Genomic DNA, 19,125 nt, shown 5'->3' on the forward strand with positions numbered 1-19,125 from the left:
AAAGTTACGCTGTTCTTCTGTGCCAGCATTGCAAAAAAAGACCATTGTGGTTGGAAACAGTAGCAGCCCCGCTGATTTCAACCTCTGTATGAGGTGATTTTGTTGTGAAAGAAGGCAGTGCTGTGAGCCTAAAATTATTCATCTCCATGCCCACTTTTGATTTATAGTGAATTTGAATGGTTTTGATAGGTTTCTTCTGACTGGAAGTACAAGAGATATACAGCCACATACTGGAATAGTAATAACGTTTCAATGTTTGATTCACACTTGTGCATTTTATACTTATATTTCTCTTATTTTTTATTTCTTTACCATACTTACTGGACATCTTTGCTGATTCATCAGGGATCCGCATTAACTTCTTCACTGGCTACACCTTCCACCGTGTCACAGGCAAAACACATCACTTGCTGAACATTTTCTTGTCGATAGACGCTACAATTGACCAATGTTCCAGCCCTGTTTAATTTACAAAATATTTTCAATTGCATGCATTTGTAACATTTAGTCACTAAATTCAAAAATTCACTTCATCATTTCTTCATTTATTGTATCTCATTACTGTCAGTTTAATTTATTTATTTGTGTGTTAAATTAAAATGATTACCCATGTGCCTTGAAAACAAGGCTGTTAAATTCAAATTAATAATTTTTTTCTTAGTCTGTTTTAAAATAAATCATTAAAAATTGTCACTATTTATCAGTCGTGACTGAAATGAAAGCTATTATGCAAAAAGATTTTTTTCAGCTACATTGCCCAACTATATTTCTGTCAGCGCTGCATTATTTGCTTCATTTCCTTCTGAGGCTCTACAGATGGTAAAAGTGTCACACAGGTTGACCCTCTTACCAGCCAATCAGACACAACTACATTTTTAAGCTGGTGCTTAAATGTATGTGGGGAGTGAAGATTGGCCTGGCTGAAGAGCTACTGTAGCACAAACTGCTGAAAACCTTAATGCTGGCTGTAAGAGGTATCAGAACACACACAGAAAACACAGCATTGAAATTTGTTGCTTAGCTGCAGGCTTCCTAGAGTGGCCATTGTCCACCACCAAAAGCATCTACAACGACCACCTTAGTGTCAGAACTGGACCAAGACGTTGGCCTGGTGTGATGAAGCATGTTTTATTTTAATTCATGCGTGTTTGTTGGTAAAAGATAGCAGCAGGATTTTCTGTGGGAAGGATTCAAGTTGGCAGAGGCAAAGTGATGCTCTGGCCAATGTTCTGCCTTTGGTCTTGATATTTTTGTGGCTGTTATTTCGACACACGGCACCTAAATAAACATTGTTGCAGATCACATACACCCCTTCATGGCAGCAGCATCTTTCAGCAGTGGAATGCTCCCTGCCACAACGTCTGTGTAGGTTCTCATTCATCCAGGTCATGGTTATCCAAAGTAGTTCAAATTAATCCAGTGGACTTTAAGAAAGTTCCTTGAAGATGTTTCACCTCTCATCCAAGAGGCTTCTTCAGTTCTGGTGGTTGGTGTTGCCTCAGCTTTTAAACCTCTATGAGGTGTGTCTAGGGCTATTATTCCAACGACTAATATAAAACTCATCTGACTACTCAACGATGGTCGTTGTGAGTATCGGTGGGGGTCGTTGAAATGCACAGATGTCACTGAGCCCTCGTGTGCTAATGGTGGTCATTAGCATGAGTCAATCTGCTGAGTTGTTCTTTTGGGGAGTTTTGAAAGGACCTGATTGTAAATTGGCGAAAGATGATGTCGCAGACCACCCCCCCGTTCAGAGATGGCTTCTCGAATTTGACGTGGATGGCTTCTTTCACTCCTCTCTCAAACCATCTGTCCTCTCTGTCCCAAATCTGAACATTGGTGTCCTGAAACGAGTGTCCTTCTTCCTTAAGGTGAAGGAAGACTGCTGAATTCTGTCCTGAGGAACTGGCTCTCCTGTGTTGAGCCATGCACTTGTTAAGTTACTGTTTGGTTTCCTCTATGTAGAGATCTGAGCATTCCTCGCTGCATTTAACTGCATACACCAGGTTGCTCTTCTGGCTGTGTGGTGTGGGGTCTTTGGGTGGACCAGAGGGTGTTATTTGGCTTAAAAAAGACAGGGATCTGGTGTTTGTTGAAAATCCTCCTCAGTTTTTCAGACACACCAGACACATATGGTATCACTATATTCCTCCCTGCCACATTGCTGAAAATGTTCAGAAATAGTTTGTGGAACATGAAAAGAGTTTAAGGCGTTAACTTGATGACCAACTTATCAAGATCTCAATCTAAGCTCTGCATTTGTGTCATGTATTAGTGCCTGGTACTACAGGAAACTTTCAGAGGTTTTGTGGAGTCCATGTCTTGAAGTGTCAGAGCTGTTTTGGTGGTACAAGAATGACAATATCCTGAAGTTAGTGTCATTGTCATTGCAGACCAGTGCAATTGAAGGCAAGTGGAGTAATTAAACCCTTTGATGCCCAACATGGGTCAAAAGTGACCCACATTCGATCATTCAATTGAAAATGGGTATCTCTGGACTCATGTTATGCATCAAAGGTTTAACAAGGTCAGATAAGACTGAGATACACATGTAAGCACTGTAAATTTTAAACTGTATTATGTGTTTACTACATCAGTTATTGTCCTTCAAACTCAGAGGAAACAAGATCAACATGATAAACTACGTAGTTGTTCACTGGAACTTAAAGCACTTTAACAACCTCATGCAAAAGCCAGATGCAAAAGGAGCAGCACTCACTATGTGTGATGTTTGTGGTCTGTGGTGGAGACTATTCTTGACTCATATACGTTTGTCAAATAAGCGTGAGAATTTTCTGTTGTTTTTTTAAACATTTCTAAATGTCTAAATAGATCAGCTGCTTTAATTAGATGACAGTTGTGGCGTTTTTTTTTAATACTTTCCAACAGAGCTTTTACCTTTAGATGTTTTTTGGTTTTCATATCGCTTGTGCTCAGACCACACTATGCTGTCTCTTCCTGTCAACTCACATGCATTTCACTCCTCACTCCTCCCACTGCAGACCGCTTTGCTCCGTCCATTAGAGTTTCACAGCCATTGTTACGCTCTCTGACTCCTCCTCTATCACACCTTAAGTTTTTTTCCCCTCTCAGATGACAAGCAGGCGTAAACGAGACACAAAGACTTTGACTGCAACACAGACAACAGGCAGCTTGAATACAGAAACTTTATTTTTGCTAGGACTTGTTTTGTTTGTTACATGCAGAGAAAATACATCAGCAGGTGAATATGATAAAGCATGAGTTGAACTCTGATCTGCAGTTCCAGGAGCCTCCTGAGTTTATCTGGTGGCAGCATAAACAACATGTGGCTCCATTGCTTCTCTGCTGCAGGCCTGCGGTGTCTTTTCGATTTCGTCTGGAAAGTTACAGCTGCGTAGTTCAGATCATCTGACCTCAGATTCTGAAAATTAGAATATTTAGAGTCACACAGATCACATGTACTGTAGCTGTACCACAAAGCTGTGTGGGTTGCACCAAAACAATATGAAGATTTCTTTGGGTTGTAATCACAGTTTAGTTATATTTACACTGTAAAATGCAGGTTTATTGACTTCAAGCAAAAGCTGAATATTCCGATTTAAGATTACACTTCATTTCTGATTTAACTGAGCTATTATTATTTAAGGTTTAAGAGGATGAGAGGTTCTGACTCTCTGCTTGCCTGAACTGGCTGTTTGATGCTGCTAAAAGAGGTTATTCAAAGACTAATCATATGTTTAAAGGTAACTTTTACATATGAAAAACACGTACTTGGGTATGAAAAGGGTTTACCTCGCTTTTTTCTGTTTGTGATCCTCCATTCGCAGCTAAATGGCAAACACAAAAGTGCGATTAGTTAATTTTTACTGTCGATAAACTTTGCTTTTCAGTCTGGAATGTGCAACAAATTAAAGTCCATCTTTACCTTTTGGAGTTTCCAGATTTTTACAGCCTGTATTAGGACTATTATAGTGAGCAAAACGGTCAAACCACCAAGGATCATGCTCATTGGGTGTGCGACTGTGTCAGGTTTGTCTACAAAAAGAACATATCCAACCGTAAATTTAAGCTGGTTGCTTTAGATCTGTTTATACTAAAATTACTATACCAAAATGCACAATTAAAGAAACCTACTGGCAGTCTTTAAATCCCCTTCATCATTGGATTCACCATTTCCTGTAAAGACACATCAGCATTATATTATTTTATGCTCATTAACCCTTTGAACCCCAAAACCAGCTGGCAGATTTGAAATCATGTATCCTTTTAACAAAACCAGCCAAATTACAACATTAATCAGCCAGAAACTTTAAACATTTCACATTTTCAACTTTTTGACGGTCCCTTAACATATCATCTGTGATGTGTGTTTCTGCTACATGACTAATTCTAAGCAAAGCATTGTAATGTTTCAACATTATCACTTTATTCCACGTCTCATTTTGAAAAATTGCCAAAAGCAAGCCATTTTGCTGCATGTTCTAAAAAACAAGAAAAATCTGTGTTGCTCAGATGAACGGAGAAGCCAAAGGTGACTAACAGTCAAATATTCTGTCACTTTCTGGCCTTTTAGCTGTGTTCAAACAGAAAGAGAGGAGATGACAAGAAAATTACATACTAGATAAAAAAAGTTAAATGCAGCATGGCTCAAAAATAGCAAACGGAGGAGCAAGTTTTTGGATGATACATTCGGTGTGGCGAAATGGCTTTGTAAAGCTGATATGCAGAGTAGTGTGAAAAAATGGCTAGTGTGTAGGGACTGCAAAAAATGTAAGCAGTAAAATATTTATAGTGTGGAGAGCCTCCATTTTCTTTCCAGTATCACTAACAGACATGTAAAACAGTAAGAATATGACAGGAGCAGAGTTGTTTCACACTACTGTGATAATACATTTAGGATATTCTTTTAATATTTTGATAAAAAATAGATTGAAAGAGATATGGCACGACTGTTATCTTACCTTCAATGCTCAGCTCAATCGAATTGGCAATGACTGTATGTCTGTTTGTGTAAAATCCACAAAAGTACAGCCCGGCGTCAGATAAATCCACTTGCTTGATCTTCAGAAAGACAGTAACGTCGTTGGAGCTCATGTTATATTTTCCGCTTTGAAATCCGTCACAGAATGAAGGTGTGCCATCACCCCTGTACATAGAAGAGATACAGCTGGTTTTAGTTCTGCTGACCACTCTGAACCACTCCGCCTGAGATGGACTGGTGGAAATGTTGGAGCACATCAGTGTGACTTCACCACCAGACTCCACAGTGAGAGACTCAGTCATCCAGCCTGAAACAAAGAGAAGAGAGAACATCAGATTTAGTCCTACGCGGACTTCAACAGCACATCAGGAAAGTGGATTTGCTACTGAGAATAAATGGCACTTACTGTGACTGCAGAGAAGTAAAACTGTAAAGGAGGTGAAGCCCCTCATCCTGCGTATAACACTGTCACAGTCAGGGCCCTTTATTTATGTCATTAGAAAGGGGCGTGGAAATGAATGGCTCTTGCTAGAAGGCTCAGCTGTTCCACAGACACGTCAGACAGCAGTTTATTAGGCATTACGGAAAGTGTGCTCGGACAGTTTGACATACATAAAGCCAAGCTCAAGTGTACAGGTGAAAGTTACGCTGTTCTTCTGTGCCAGCATTGCAAAAAAAGACCACTGTGGTTGGAAACAGTAGCAGCCCCGCTGATTTCAACCTCTGTATGAGGTGATTTTGTTGTGAAAGAAGGCAGTGCTGTGAGCCTAAAATTATTCATCTCCATGCCCACTTTTGATTTATAGTGAATTTGAATGGTTTTGATAGGTTTCTTCTGACTGGAAGTACAAGAGATATACAGCCACATACTGGAATAGTAATAACGTTTCAATGTTTGATTCTAGTCCTCTGTCTTATATGTATGTAAACTGTGTCTCTGGGAGTAACCCTTGTGAAGGATTTGCTGCAAAAAAAATCATCGCAGGATGTTTGTTTGGGTCAGTTACAAGGGTCACAATGTATTATTTCTCATCAGTTGAAACTCAACAATCCCTGTACTTTGGAGCTGCTTTCCAACCACAAACACAGGTAAAACCACACCTGACTCACCACATATTTCAGCTTGTCCCCTCCAGGAGGCACTCTGGGTCTCTGTCCTGCTTCAAGAACATTTCATTTCCATTGTAGTTAATACCTAGCTTTTCCCGGTATGTGTCAGGATGGATCAGTGATGGTGTGAATGTAGCTTAATTAATAACTCTGAGCTATGATGAAATGTTCCATTCACCTTTTCTTTGCTAGTCTGAGTTAGTTTTAGTGTTTGTGGTTTTACGTTCCCCTGATGATGGCAAATGGTTCATGATGGAGGTTTGACAGAAAAACCAAACTAACGTAAACGTCTTCACCTCTTAATTTGGGTAACAAGTAGTGTAATTAGCTACCTGAACGTTTGAAGTATATCCTGCATTTGACAAACAGCCAACCATTTAACAGGTGGGTTGAACCACTGACATATGACCACAACAGACACAGTGTGCAGGGTTCTCGCTAGGATTTTTTTTCAGCGTAACGGCAGGTCCTCCTGCAATAGACGGGAACGCGCACGCACGCGCAATAGACGGGAACGGGTCAATCGACAGGAAAGTACGGCTGAGGTGGGGAGACATAAATTAACCTAGATAGGCACCCAGTTGATAAAAACAAACGCGCATGGCGTTATCTGTCAAAATAACAGCGCAGCGGCCCTAATCACAGTGTTAACCCTTCCTGTTCGGCCCCCGACCGTGGTCAGGAAGCCCGGGGTTAACCCCCTTCACTTCATCAGCAGCCGTAGAGGCGAAGACACAGGAGCCCAGCCGTATCGAAGAACACTGCAGCCTTTATTGTCTATAAACAGTGGCTGAACCGCACAGTACCGCCAACCCAGAACTACACACCTTCTCTCCTCCTCCGACTGCCCGTCTCTCCCACTCGCTCCCCCCTCCCTCCCACACACACACGCTGCTCTCTCTCCCACTCTCATGACGGAGCCACACACTCTCATAACAACAGCGTATTTGAAATGCGCTGGCGTAGCGGCCCTAATCACAGCGTAATCTTTTAAACTGAGCATAACGGGCCGTTAAGACTGCGTAACGGCCCGTTAGACAGTGTAACGGGCCGTTATGACAGCGTAACGGGCCGTTACGCTGAAATGCGCCAGCGCAATAACCATATTGCCACATTATATGTAATAAATTTAGTATGTTCCAATGCGTTGCACGCCAAATACAGTACGCCAGAAATGTACTAGGATGCCCTACTACATCTGAAAACCAGCGTTTCTGGCCATTATGACCCGCATCCTCTGCATATACATCATAGTATCTCATTTAAGTACACAGACAGATGGATATATGTGCAAAATACGCAAATAATATGATGAAATAGTATGTATGGCATGAATTTGGGTGGGATGGGAAAAGGGGAAGGTGGCGGTTCACTTCTCTCTCTATTACATTCTGTCGCTCTCCTTGTGGCTTCAGTGCAAGTCTCCTGAAGTGCGCAAGTCTACCTCTGAGTGGGCCTGTCATCACCACAATCTGAACCCATGGTTCACCTTTCAAGATGGGTTTTGTGGTCAAAAAAAAAAAAACACTCCGTAGTCTGGGCTTCCCTCCCAACCCAGGCGACCCTGTGTCCCCCACAACCACCCATCTAAGCAATATGATGCTTCGAGGCCTTACAGACTTTTTGCAATTATCTGTTTTCCTGCTGCCATTGCACTACTCGCACATGTTGCCACATTTACAGGACATAACTTTTCTCATTTCACTGTATATTTTTAGTATATTATATTATGCATTTGTCACTTAACGGCCCATTTTTCATTCCAGTACTACTCAGAAATTTTACACTTGTGCATTTTATACTTATATTTCCCTTATTTTTTATTTCTTTACCATACTTACTGGATATCTTTGCTGATTCATCAGGGATCCGCATTAACTTCTTCACTGGCTGCACCTCCCACCGTGTCACAGGCAAAACACATCACTTGCTGAACATTTTCTTGTCGATAGATGCTACAATTGACCAATGTTCCCTAAACCCTTCCAGCCCTGTTTAACATTTAATCACTAAATTCAGAAATTCACTTCATCATTTCTTCATTTATTGTATCTCATTCCTGTCAGTTCAATTTATTTATTTGTGTTAAATTAAAATGATTACCCATGTGCCTTGAAAACAAGGTTGTTAAATTCAAATTAAGCATTTTTTTCTCAGTCTGTTGTAAAATAAATCATTAAAAATTGTCACTATTTATCAGTAGTGACTGAAATGAAAGCTATTATGCAAAAAGATTTTTTTTCAGCGACATTGCCCAACTTCTGCCAGCGCTGCATTATTTGCTTCATTTCCTTGTGAGGCTCTACAGATGGTAAAAGTGTGACACAGGTTGACCCTCTTACCAGCCAATCAGACGCAACTACATTTTTAAGCTGGTGCTCTGTTGCTCAAAACGATCAGTTGCCAAGACCTCTGAGACGATGCACCCGTATGTGATCATCTGTGGAGTATGTAAGTCTCTCTCTGAATGTCATTTATTATAATTAAGGCTACAAATGGATTATCAGTATGTTTGTTGATGATTATGTATTTTCTTGACCCAGTTCACCTGTCAGCTGTGATCCAGTCAGAAATCGTCAGACAGGACACCGGAGTGATCACCGTCTCTGTCGGGGATAATGTGACTTTACATTGCTTCTACAAAAGCCAAGTGGCGATGCACTTCTCCTGGTACCGACAGCTGCTAGGAAGAAAACCAGAGCTCCTGTTCACTATTTACAAATTTGGTGATCCCTCGAAAGTCTTCCCCTGGCTGGAGAAAAACCCTCGTTTCTCTCTGCAGAGGAAGGAAGGGACGAATCATTTACACATCTCCGACATCCACCTCTCAGATTCAGCCACTTACTACTGTGGGAGCTCACATTCCAACATGGTGGAATTTGGAGAAGGAGTCTTTCTGAGTGTTGGAGGTATTGTTTCTATTTTGTCATTGACATTGACTCTAAATGTTCCTTTAGTGATTCTTTGCCAACAAATTACAGTGTTTAAACAAATAAATGCAGTGCAGACCAACTTTTGATAGTTTTGGTCAAAATTACTTAAAACAGCTTTCCATAAGGATATGGAGCAACCAGTGAAGCTGTAAAAATTCCGATTTGAAGCCTTTAAACGCCACTTTCTATCATGTACACCGATTTTAATTACTGCTTATTTTAATGGGTTTGCCTTATTGTAAAGGAGAATTTGGCTTCTTTTGCATTTCCGCCCACTTAATCTGTAATTTAGCTTAAAAGCACATCTGTGCTTAGTTGAGCCAAACTTCTCGAGTTAAAAATCTTTAAGATGACTAAGATGCTAATTTTTAAAAATGATCTTACTGTCATATTTACTGTGTCAATCAAAGAACAGGACTATAAAAATCAAGAACAATTCCCACAAACCTCCTTCCTCTGAGTACCGCCGTAATAAATGAATAAATGGACTCCAAAAAAAAAAAACCCAGGAACTGAGGAAATTTATCAGAAACTATAAAAATTTTTAAAAGCAAAATGTTATAATAATTGTATACTAATAGTATAATCATAAATGCAAGCAGGAAACAGCAGAGGCAGGATAAGTGAAAATTCAGAATAGCGAAATGTGACTATTCAAAAAAGTTGAAGTGATAAAAGACAGACAACTGAGTAGAAAATTATTTAAACAACATTGGCTGTCATATTTGGCTGTCATATTCAAAAGATGCCTTAATGTGGGTTTTAGTTCTGATTTAGGGTATAAATAAAAGTCTACAAGACTTTGGGGTTCTCGAAGGTTCACTGGATGAAAGCAAATCCGACAATTAAGTAAAGCCAAGACCATTACAAATGATAGAAACCAGTAAATTAGTCTGAAACTCATTTGTAAAACGTGCAGAAAGTCAGTGCAGAGACTTTAAAATTGGTGTAGCATATGCTCTTGTGTGCAGCTGAGTTTTGAAGCACTTGTTGAAGTATATTCTTTTTTGGGTGACCAGGTAGCAGAGGATTACATCATTGAAACCTACAGATATTAAAAATGTGTTGGCTTGAGAGAGAAACAGTCACACTCTGGCGATGGGCTTCAAATCATAAAATGTATTGTTAGGGTTAAATGTAGAGTTAAATGTCAGTCTTTGCAGTTTAAGATAAAATTTGTCTCTCTAAGTTTCAATGACCAAGACTACATTTTTGTCCTTATTGAACTGTACAAGATTCTCTGCCATCTATAACTTAATATTTAAAATACAGTTCAAAGTTGCATCGACTGGCTGTAAGGTCATCAGAAGACACGGCGATGTACAAATAAGTGTCATCAGCATCTCCACTGAACTTAGTGCCGTGCTTTCCGGTGACATTTCCAAGTGCCGTCAAGTAAATGTTAAACAATTCGGGGCCTAAACATGAACCTTGAGGGACACCGTAATTAATTTTATTGCATGTCGACCAACCTAATTTAATGCTTGTCAAAATTTTATGAATACAAACAAACAAGATTATTTTTAAGGAGAACATGATTTAATCCAATGTCTTATTTACACAATGTATTGATTTTAAATTAAATTATTAAGATGAAATTGCCACTCCAAAAATTACTCAAAAAACAAAATGTGAATCTGCTGCATCAACTTAATTTTCTGATGTGAAAAAGTGCAATTATGAAAAGAGAATTCATTAATTTGATCATGTATTCAGAAAATACGGAGCTTTCAGCTGACTTATAACAGCTCATGTGTATTGTGTAATCATCAAGTTGCTGCCATCTGTGCAATCAATGCAATTCTGAATGTTTTTGTGGTAAAACAAACAGGTATAGTGAGTCACAGCTTTTTAAAAAAAATAATAGAATTACGTGTTACCTATAGAAAACGCTGATTTACAAATAAATGCAACATAAACGCATAGAGATTTTAAGATTATGAAAAAATAAAGGCTGCAAATACACTACAAAAACAAAGTATGTGAAAAGGCATTTTCTCCATATGTTATTCTCTTTAGGAGACAAGCACCAGGGAATTATCCAGACACCAGCATCCAAGACCATCCAGCCAGGAGGCTCTGTGACTCTCAACTGCACAGTAAAAACTGGGTCCTGTGATGGAGAACACAGCGTTTTCTGGTTCAGACGTGGATCTCGCCAAGGATTCCTTCATACACACAGGGATCAGTGCAAACCATCGTCTCCTTCACCCAGCTGTGTCTACCATCTGCAGAAGACAAACCTGAGCTCCGTGGACACTGGGACCTACTACTGTGCTGTGGCCTCCTGTGGGGAGATCCTGTTCGGAAATGGAACTGAGCTGATGATCAGTGATGAAGTTAAGGACCAAGAGGCCCAGATCAGAATCTTGGTCTGGCTGTCTATCATTAGAGTGGGGATTCTCTTGTTCTTTCTAACAATTTCTTTCTTTTTTGTTGTCGTTAAGACCTGCTGAAGTAGCCACAGATGTAAAATATCAACCCAGATTACACAACTGCCATATTACACTTTGCTTTATTAAATTGTGCTTTTCTGACAGAGCCTTTGTTCTGTGATGTTTGTTGCATACGACGTGAGGTTGAAAAACCACAAATAGTTATGCATTGGTCATTGAATTTAAAGATTTATTTTGTATGCACAGCTGTAAATGAAATGATTTGGCTGTAAAAATTCAGGTTTTAATAGTGACACTAAATTTATAAACATCACAATTTTATGGGTTGACTGTGTTTCAAGACGTTATCTAATGTTTTAATTCATTCCTAACCTACCAAACTGGTTGCTGACATAGATATAGACCATTTGGAACTTATGTATGTCATGAAATTAATATAAAAAATTAGTGTCAGAGATGGATAACTCTCCTCCCCGACTCCATCCATTAACATTGATGCTAACCTTGATGCTAACTTGGACACTTTTCAGCTCAAATAAGCAGTTTTTTCAACAAACATCACCTGCTTTCTATGTAGTGTGAGACCAATGCATTCTGTTGCTTTTAACTTTCTCACTGAGTGATAATTTGACATGTAAAATAGCCACGTTCTCATTGTCTTTAACTTATATGTACGGTGATTTTATCGATGTCAGGATTTTGGATTTGCACAGCAGATGCTTGGAAGTGACAGCTGACTAACATGAAGATTTCTTCACTATTTCACACTGTTATCTGACAACAGAAACACAAAAACATGTAAATGACAGCAGCTGTATTGGAAGCTCAGATGTAATATAAGAAAAAAACATATACGTGAGCACAGGGAGTAGGAGAGAAGCAACTGGGTATAATGGGAAATTTAGCAGGAGGTGGAGTGACTCAGTGTTGAGGGTGAAGTTGCATGTTTCACCAAGTTGATTCAAAGAGGATTTATTGTTGTGTAGAATTTGCTGGCCGTAGTGCTACATAACATATTCAGTGGTTATTACTCATAATCTATGTGCTGTCAGAGACCCAGCAGAGCATTCCCAAACACAGTTAAACCACAAAAATAGTTAACTTTGAATTACTGAATGTTTTCAGGGTGGAGTTTCTTTGCAACAAAATGAGGCCATCCTGCTTGAAACCACCTATATATAATAACAAAGAGAGTGCAGGGTTTTAAATAGACCAAGCTCCACCACCATATATGAAGTTTCTCTCTTCTGTTTCACATGACCGCAGAAGTGTGACAAAGGCTGAAAGGTGTGACCTGTTTTTGTAGTGAAGCTGAAATGTCACAGTATGTGAGACATGATAGAAAGCTGTACCACACAGTTTTCTTTGTGTGTGAACTTTATTTTTATGTCTTTCTCTGAAATAGACACATATTAGTTCAGGAAATATTTAGTTAATTTCAACAACTTCATTTCTGTGGGCACAATTATTTTGCTAAAAATGGAAAATGTCTGTTTCTAGATCTAATATATTTATACCCAAAATCAAAATAGCCCCAACAGGCGTAAACTAACCGTGACATCACCCGTTGGTTTCAACGCCGAGAAAATGAAGCCCGGATTTTGCTACTTCCTGGTCGCCGTTTTGGATTTTTTGGAGCCAGTGACGTAAAAAGCGTCAAACAGACTGGACCGGAGAGCAACTAGGGGCAGGATTGGCTGAGGACTCTCTTATCCCGCCCACGTTTTACCACAGAGGCTTCTGTTGCTGTCTATCAAGTATAGCCACGCCCCCTGGCTCCGCCAACTTTAACGATTCATTTAAAATTCAGTATTGATTTATTTTAAGATCGGCCACCTGATCTCTCATTTTGACCATGAAAACTAACAGGAAAAAAATCCTGAGCTGTAGAACATCAGTCTATCAAATTTTATTTTTTCCAAAATGAATTGGGGTCTATGGAGAAAAAGCTTTTTGGAGCCAACCCTAGCGGACGGCGTGATATTGCAAGTTTTTGACACTTCCGGGTTGGCTTCAATTCTGGAGCCAGATGCTACGTCCACTATATATACAGTCTATGAACCCCAATAGCATAGAGCTGTTATGTTTGTCTCTGTTAAGTATTTTGAAGTCATTGTCACCACATTTTCTGTGCATATATGTCGGTTCATTTGCAATCACAGTGTTGATGATCAAAAAATAAACATGGTAATTTGTTTCCCAATCCGTTTTTATTTTGTTCTGTTGACTAATAACGTTACTTCGTCTGTAGAGAGTGGACATTTTTTTCGAATTCTAATTAGTTGAGATAAAGCTTAATTTCCTTCATTATTTACAAATCTAGCATTTTTGTGCTACATTTGTAAAAGTAGAGAAAATTAACAGCCAAATATGAGGTAATTCAATCAATTTTAAGTAAATTTCTGTATACATATTTTCGTTCTTGGCAGTGTGAATTCCAGATTTACGGAAACATCCCACAATTATGCATACCAATAAGACCATTATTATAAAATTCATAAGTGAAATTAGGATTTTTTTTTTTGCTTTATTGCATCTAATTTGTGAGTTTAAGTTTGACAACACCGCAGAAGAATTCAATTTAATTTAATACAATGTTTGAAATAAATATAGAAAAAAAGCAAAAAAAGTGTGATGCCACTTTTAGCTTTGAACACTGGAAGCAAATGCCAAAGATAGAAAAGTGATTGCTCTATCTATAATAGATAGATGTCAGTCTCGCTGACTGTACTGAACAGCAGAATAAACCACCCTCTCTGTGTTGTGTTTGACTGGAGCTGATCGGCAGGAGGTGGTTCTGGGAGCAGAAGTCACTGCTGCATAGATAACTGGATCTGCATTCTAAAAAACATGAAAATACAAATATTTGCCCTGAATGCTTTGATACAGTGGGATACATTTTATCAATCCTTACTTAGAGCCTGACTGAAACACTCTACATACTTTCTTCCTCAAGTAAATTTCTTGTCAAAGTATTCATTGCAACAATCCGTATATTAAATAAAACTGCACAACTTGATGTTTCCAACAATGCCAGTTGAAACGATATGTCAGCAAGAAAAATTCTAGACAATCTCCCCTTCATTGTTAAAGAATGATCTCAACTCCCAGCATTTTATGGTGAGGTAAATGTAAAAACATAACTATATCATGATATAAAATATATTTACTTGATATAAAGTCCAACATAGAAATTCTGCAAATATCACCATATCAAATGATGGGAGATTTAGATAAAATAGACTACTGAGAAAAACAAGATTTAGCATGTATGGCTAACCTTTATAATGACCAATACCTTTAAAGCAACATTGGGTTGGGTTGGACTTACTTGATTGTCTTCTGGAGATTCATTTATGCATCTGGATGAGGCTGAAAACAAAGAAAACTGCTTTCACTGCTGGCTTCTGCTGAGTATAATGCAGAAACTCCCTCTGTACATATATATGTAGCTGTTTCCATATAATGCATAGTTTTACATACCTGCAGCAACTTTCTTGTGAATCTTGCAAAGCTTCCATAAAAGCACAAGCATCACGACGCCAAAGATGATGTTTGATAGAATCAGTGCAGTAACACCTGGGCTCAGATCAAGTGATTTGTTGAGTCCAACATCTCCTTTAACCAGAAGAAACCAACCGTATCTATTTTAGATTTTGAATGCAGGTGTTAACACAAACTGTACTTGCATGAATAAAACTTAACAGTACAGCACGACTTTACTGAAACTGAAAGCATTTTGGACTAAAACTTTACAGTAGTGTCTTACGGTTGGTAATCGTGGTTCCATTTCCAAGCAGTATTTGTCCACATGAAGAAACAACGCAGTGGTAGACTCCAGCATCTTCATAGCTGAGGTTCCTCATGAGAAGTTCGTACACACAGGTAGCTGCTCCAGCCTGGCAGCTGTCGTTCTGATCTCCAGATGTGTAAATCATTTCTGGAGCTGAATTATCAGAGTTTTTCAGCCATGTGACACTAATGTGTTCTGCATCGCACTGATGAAACTGCACAGAACATCTCAGAGTCACAGAGTCTCCTGACTGGACTGATTGAGACTTTGGCTCCTGGATGACAAAGTCACTAATCATCTTTGCACCTTGAAAGGAAACCAAATAAACTCATTTATAGTTTCATTTTAACACATCAATCTTTAGATACAAGGAAAATACTTAAATAAATTACGGAACAATACCTTTTATCATCAGAAAGGTTCCTTCTCCAAACTGAACATCTTGTAGTTTGATAACTCCACAGTAGTACGTGCCAGCATCCTCACTTGCGGTCGTAGATATAATTAGGTGGCTGCTAGTGTGGTCAGATATTACTGAAAAATGGCGGAATTGCTTTTCAAATTTTATGTGATTAAACATTGCATCTATTGAGGCCACCAACTGCAGTTTCCTTTCAGTGGTTAATTTGTACCACACTCTGTTTCTTTCAGAATTAGAAATAAAACATGAGATAATAACTTTGTCTCCTAGTTTCACAGCTTGGAAAGAATCAGGCTGAGAGATGTCACTAAACTGTGCTTTACCTGAAAGAAACAGAGACAAGGAGACTCATCAGTGCACTTTTATGTATGTAAATCTGCATTAAAAAGAAGCTTTTTTTTTTTACTTACACACAAACCAGAGCATGGAAACACGTAGAAAACACATAGCCATCTTCTGTACTTGGAGCTCCATCTGTTACGCTGCAGATCTGACTTGTTGAAGTGTCAGTGGCAGCAGGATCACTGAAGTATATACATAAGGTCTGTCAGATGTGTGATTGGTTCATCATACTCATGTAGTCTACCCTGATTGGCTGTTTCGTAAATCAATCAGGTTTGATCACAGGGAAGTAAAAAAGATTCAAAAAAGTACTGAGCACATGCAAACTTCACAGTTGATCTGCTATTGTTCTACCAGAACTTAGATTGTTGTCACAAATACAGTATTTTTAGTAAACTGATTCCAATTAGCTGCAGAGCATAGTGTGTTTTATCAGCTGCTCCTGTTCATATACTGTCAGATACGAGTGCACCCATGTGCATTATCAATTAAAGGTCAAATCATTCAAATTTGCATCACCTCCAAAAACCTGCACTATCTCTAAGTTGAACAGTTAAGTGTTTCATCTTATTAACTGCAAAAACAGATGAAAATACACGCCGGAACATAGAAATTCAATGCAACTAATACACCTATGATCACTGAAATAAAACTTCTAATCCTGAATTTCCGTCAGGGTTGATAAAGCATCCATCCATCCATCCATCCATCCATCCATCCATCCATCCATCCATCCATCCATCCATCCATCCATCCGAAAGTCTTAGTGCCAAACTGCATGAACCTATTTTTAAAATTGCTGAACAGCAGAATTTTCCCTATGGGCTAGGTCTATCTGCATGTCTTCATCATGTCTCTATATGGGGAAAAAAAAGAAAAAAGGCATGTGAATTGCAAAATCTATCTGTGAGACTTTGCAAAGATGGAAAAGGATGCAGAACGATCAACTAAACCTCAATGTAAACACAGATGCAACAGAAATCTGGAAGTCCAGAATCAGCCGTAGTACCACTAATCAGAGCTGAAATGGTCATCCTATTAAAATAATGCCTCGGACAGCGCATGTGCTCGGCAATAGTGTGAACAGAGCTAATGCAGTAGATGCAGCTTACTGTGCATGTATGAAACGGAGTCCTCCAAGTGGACTAAATAGTAATAGTTAATGACTTCACAAGCTGTTTTCACACCACATAGAAAGGCGTTTTCTTCCTGTGATAGGTTGCCTCGTCTTTGTTTTGGCCTACTAGTGTCAAATGTGAGAAAGTGAATATTCCTGTTTGATACAACACACTTGTGGGTGTGTACAACATAAGACTAAGTACACAACCCTCTGATATCCAGGAAGTGACATTTCCAGATGTGGAGATCTGTGATTCATTTGCAAAGTTTGGGGTTCCACCTCATCACCTTTTTTTCTCTGCTGTCATGATGCCAAGGCAGGAGGAGACACAGTAACATTAGTGGGCAGTGCTTTGAACCGTGTGATGTTTTTAGTCACCTGATGGATACGTAAATGCTGGTAGCACAAAGAACAGATCTACCTCATCCTTCTGAGAACCACTGCTGTAGACACATCCTGCTGGAAACCACAGACTGTCTTTCCTGCACTTACTCTGGTTTGTGGTTGCACATAGAATAAACAACATACAAAGAACCGTTTGTGGAAGATTTCGATTTTATTTGTGTTCACGTTGTACACGCAGTGTCAGTGCTGCAGGTTTGGTTAGCTAACCTCAGGTGTAGCGTTTTGACAGAGACAGAAGGAATCGGTGTGTGAGGTACAGTATTGGGCTGTGCTGATTTGCTGAGAGTAAATGTTGTGCCAGACAGATGAGTGAGACACTTTTTGTGCAGAATGGGCATTAGTCACTTTAAAGAAAACAGGAATTTTCTCAGTGGAAGAGCTTTATTGCAAAGGAAGCTTTAATATGACATCTTAATAAATGTACATGTTAAGGATACCAAACATTAGGAGATCTTGTCGTAGTCCAACTCTACTGCTTCACACTAGAGTACACACATTCACTATCTGTATTTCCTCTTGATCTGACGGTCTTGTGGTTCCTTACAACAGCATAGTGAAGGTTCTCTTCCTCTTGTTGGTGGGACTGGTGGTTAAAGATAATACAGTACAGGTGTCAAGAAGAAAAAAAAAACAACTTTAAACAAGAAAATCTTTGCCAACAGAAAATGATGCTTACCGCTGGATTTCTTGCGGAACATGTTACATTGGAGTCTGTTTGTTTAAACAAAGACAGAAAGTGTTCATATGCAATACGTGCTCAATACTTGATGTTAGCTTTAAAGACTTACCTGTGCACTGGCAGGGTCTTTTGCTCATTTTGTAGACTGAGAAAGCCAGTAAAACAATCAGGATAGTGGTGAATGCCAAAGCTCCACCCAACAAGTACATTAAGACAGAAGTGCTCACTTCACCTGCTGAGAGAAGACATAATAGGACATGTAGTTTCTTTTCCCTGCTTTTATTTTATTATTGATATTAATAAAGGGACAGATTTGTATCTTATCCAGTCTATCCTAAACCACAAGGACATTGGTTATTAATGGCTGTTCTTATAATTCTCCACAAAAAGAAAGCTGGCCCTTCCGAAAGCAATTTCAAAGGTGGACAATCCATAGGCACTTATTCTGTGTAATTATGTATTTTAGCATGATCTGAAGCTAATCTGGAGCAGTCACCTTTAGCAGTCACATTTAGACAAAGTAGTCCATTTAAAACCAACAGTTTGATGGGCATCAGTTCACAGCCAGTGAAGGAATCTTTCTTACAATTGCTCGGATGTAAAAAAATAAATAAATAAATAAAAAAGATAAATCTCAAATTTACATTTAGTTGTTGTTGCTATTTTGAATGCAGTTGTGTCATAATGTATCCATAATGTAATGGAAAGCTATACTTCTTGATGGTGGAACGCAGTTTAGTTGCCACGACAAAACACTAGCCTCACCACTTTGCAGTAATTGCCTCATGGAAAGTATGATTAAAAGAATGATGACTCTTGATCAAATGTAAGTATTATATTGAGACAGATTTGAAAAAAAAAATGGAATCTATCCTCGTAATATGTTACATCTTCTACAAAACTACTCACTCTCAGCGTCCAGCTTGGTCCCGCTTCCAAACAGAATGCGTCCACATGAGGCTA

At 38.9% G+C, this 19,125-nt stretch overlaps 2 protein-coding genes across 2 annotated transcripts; one reads left to right on the forward strand and one right to left on the reverse strand.

Annotated features, from left to right (window-relative positions):
• Positions 1–8,465: 8,465 nt before the first annotated feature.
• On the forward strand, positions 8,466–11,595 carry LOC127532373 (uncharacterized). Its single transcript, XM_051943955.1, has 3 exons — positions 8,466–8,524; positions 8,617–8,982; positions 11,026–11,595. Exons 1-3 carry the CDS (start codon positions 8,494–8,496, stop codon positions 11,460–11,462), a joined length of 834 nt encoding a protein of 277 aa, XP_051799915.1. The 5' UTR covers positions 8,466–8,493; the 3' UTR covers positions 11,463–11,595.
• Positions 11,596–14,114: 2,519 nt separating this feature from the next.
• LOC110967690 (immunoglobulin kappa light chain-like) lies at positions 14,115–16,069 on the reverse strand. The gene is made up of 5 exons (XM_051944206.1): positions 16,027–16,069; positions 15,598–15,939; positions 15,172–15,501; positions 14,886–15,017; positions 14,115–14,236 (listed from the first exon to the last, which is right to left on the reverse strand). The coding sequence occupies exons 1-5, from the start codon at positions 16,067–16,069 to the stop codon at positions 14,115–14,117; spliced, it is 969 nt and encodes a 322-aa protein (XP_051800166.1).
• Between the last annotated feature and the right edge of the window lie 3,056 nt (positions 16,070–19,125).

The sequence above is a fragment of the Acanthochromis polyacanthus genome, chromosome 23 (assembly GCF_021347895.1).
Source record: "Acanthochromis polyacanthus isolate Apoly-LR-REF ecotype Palm Island chromosome 23, KAUST_Apoly_ChrSc, whole genome shotgun sequence".
Lineage (NCBI taxonomy): Eukaryota > Metazoa > Chordata > Actinopteri > Pomacentridae > Acanthochromis > Acanthochromis polyacanthus.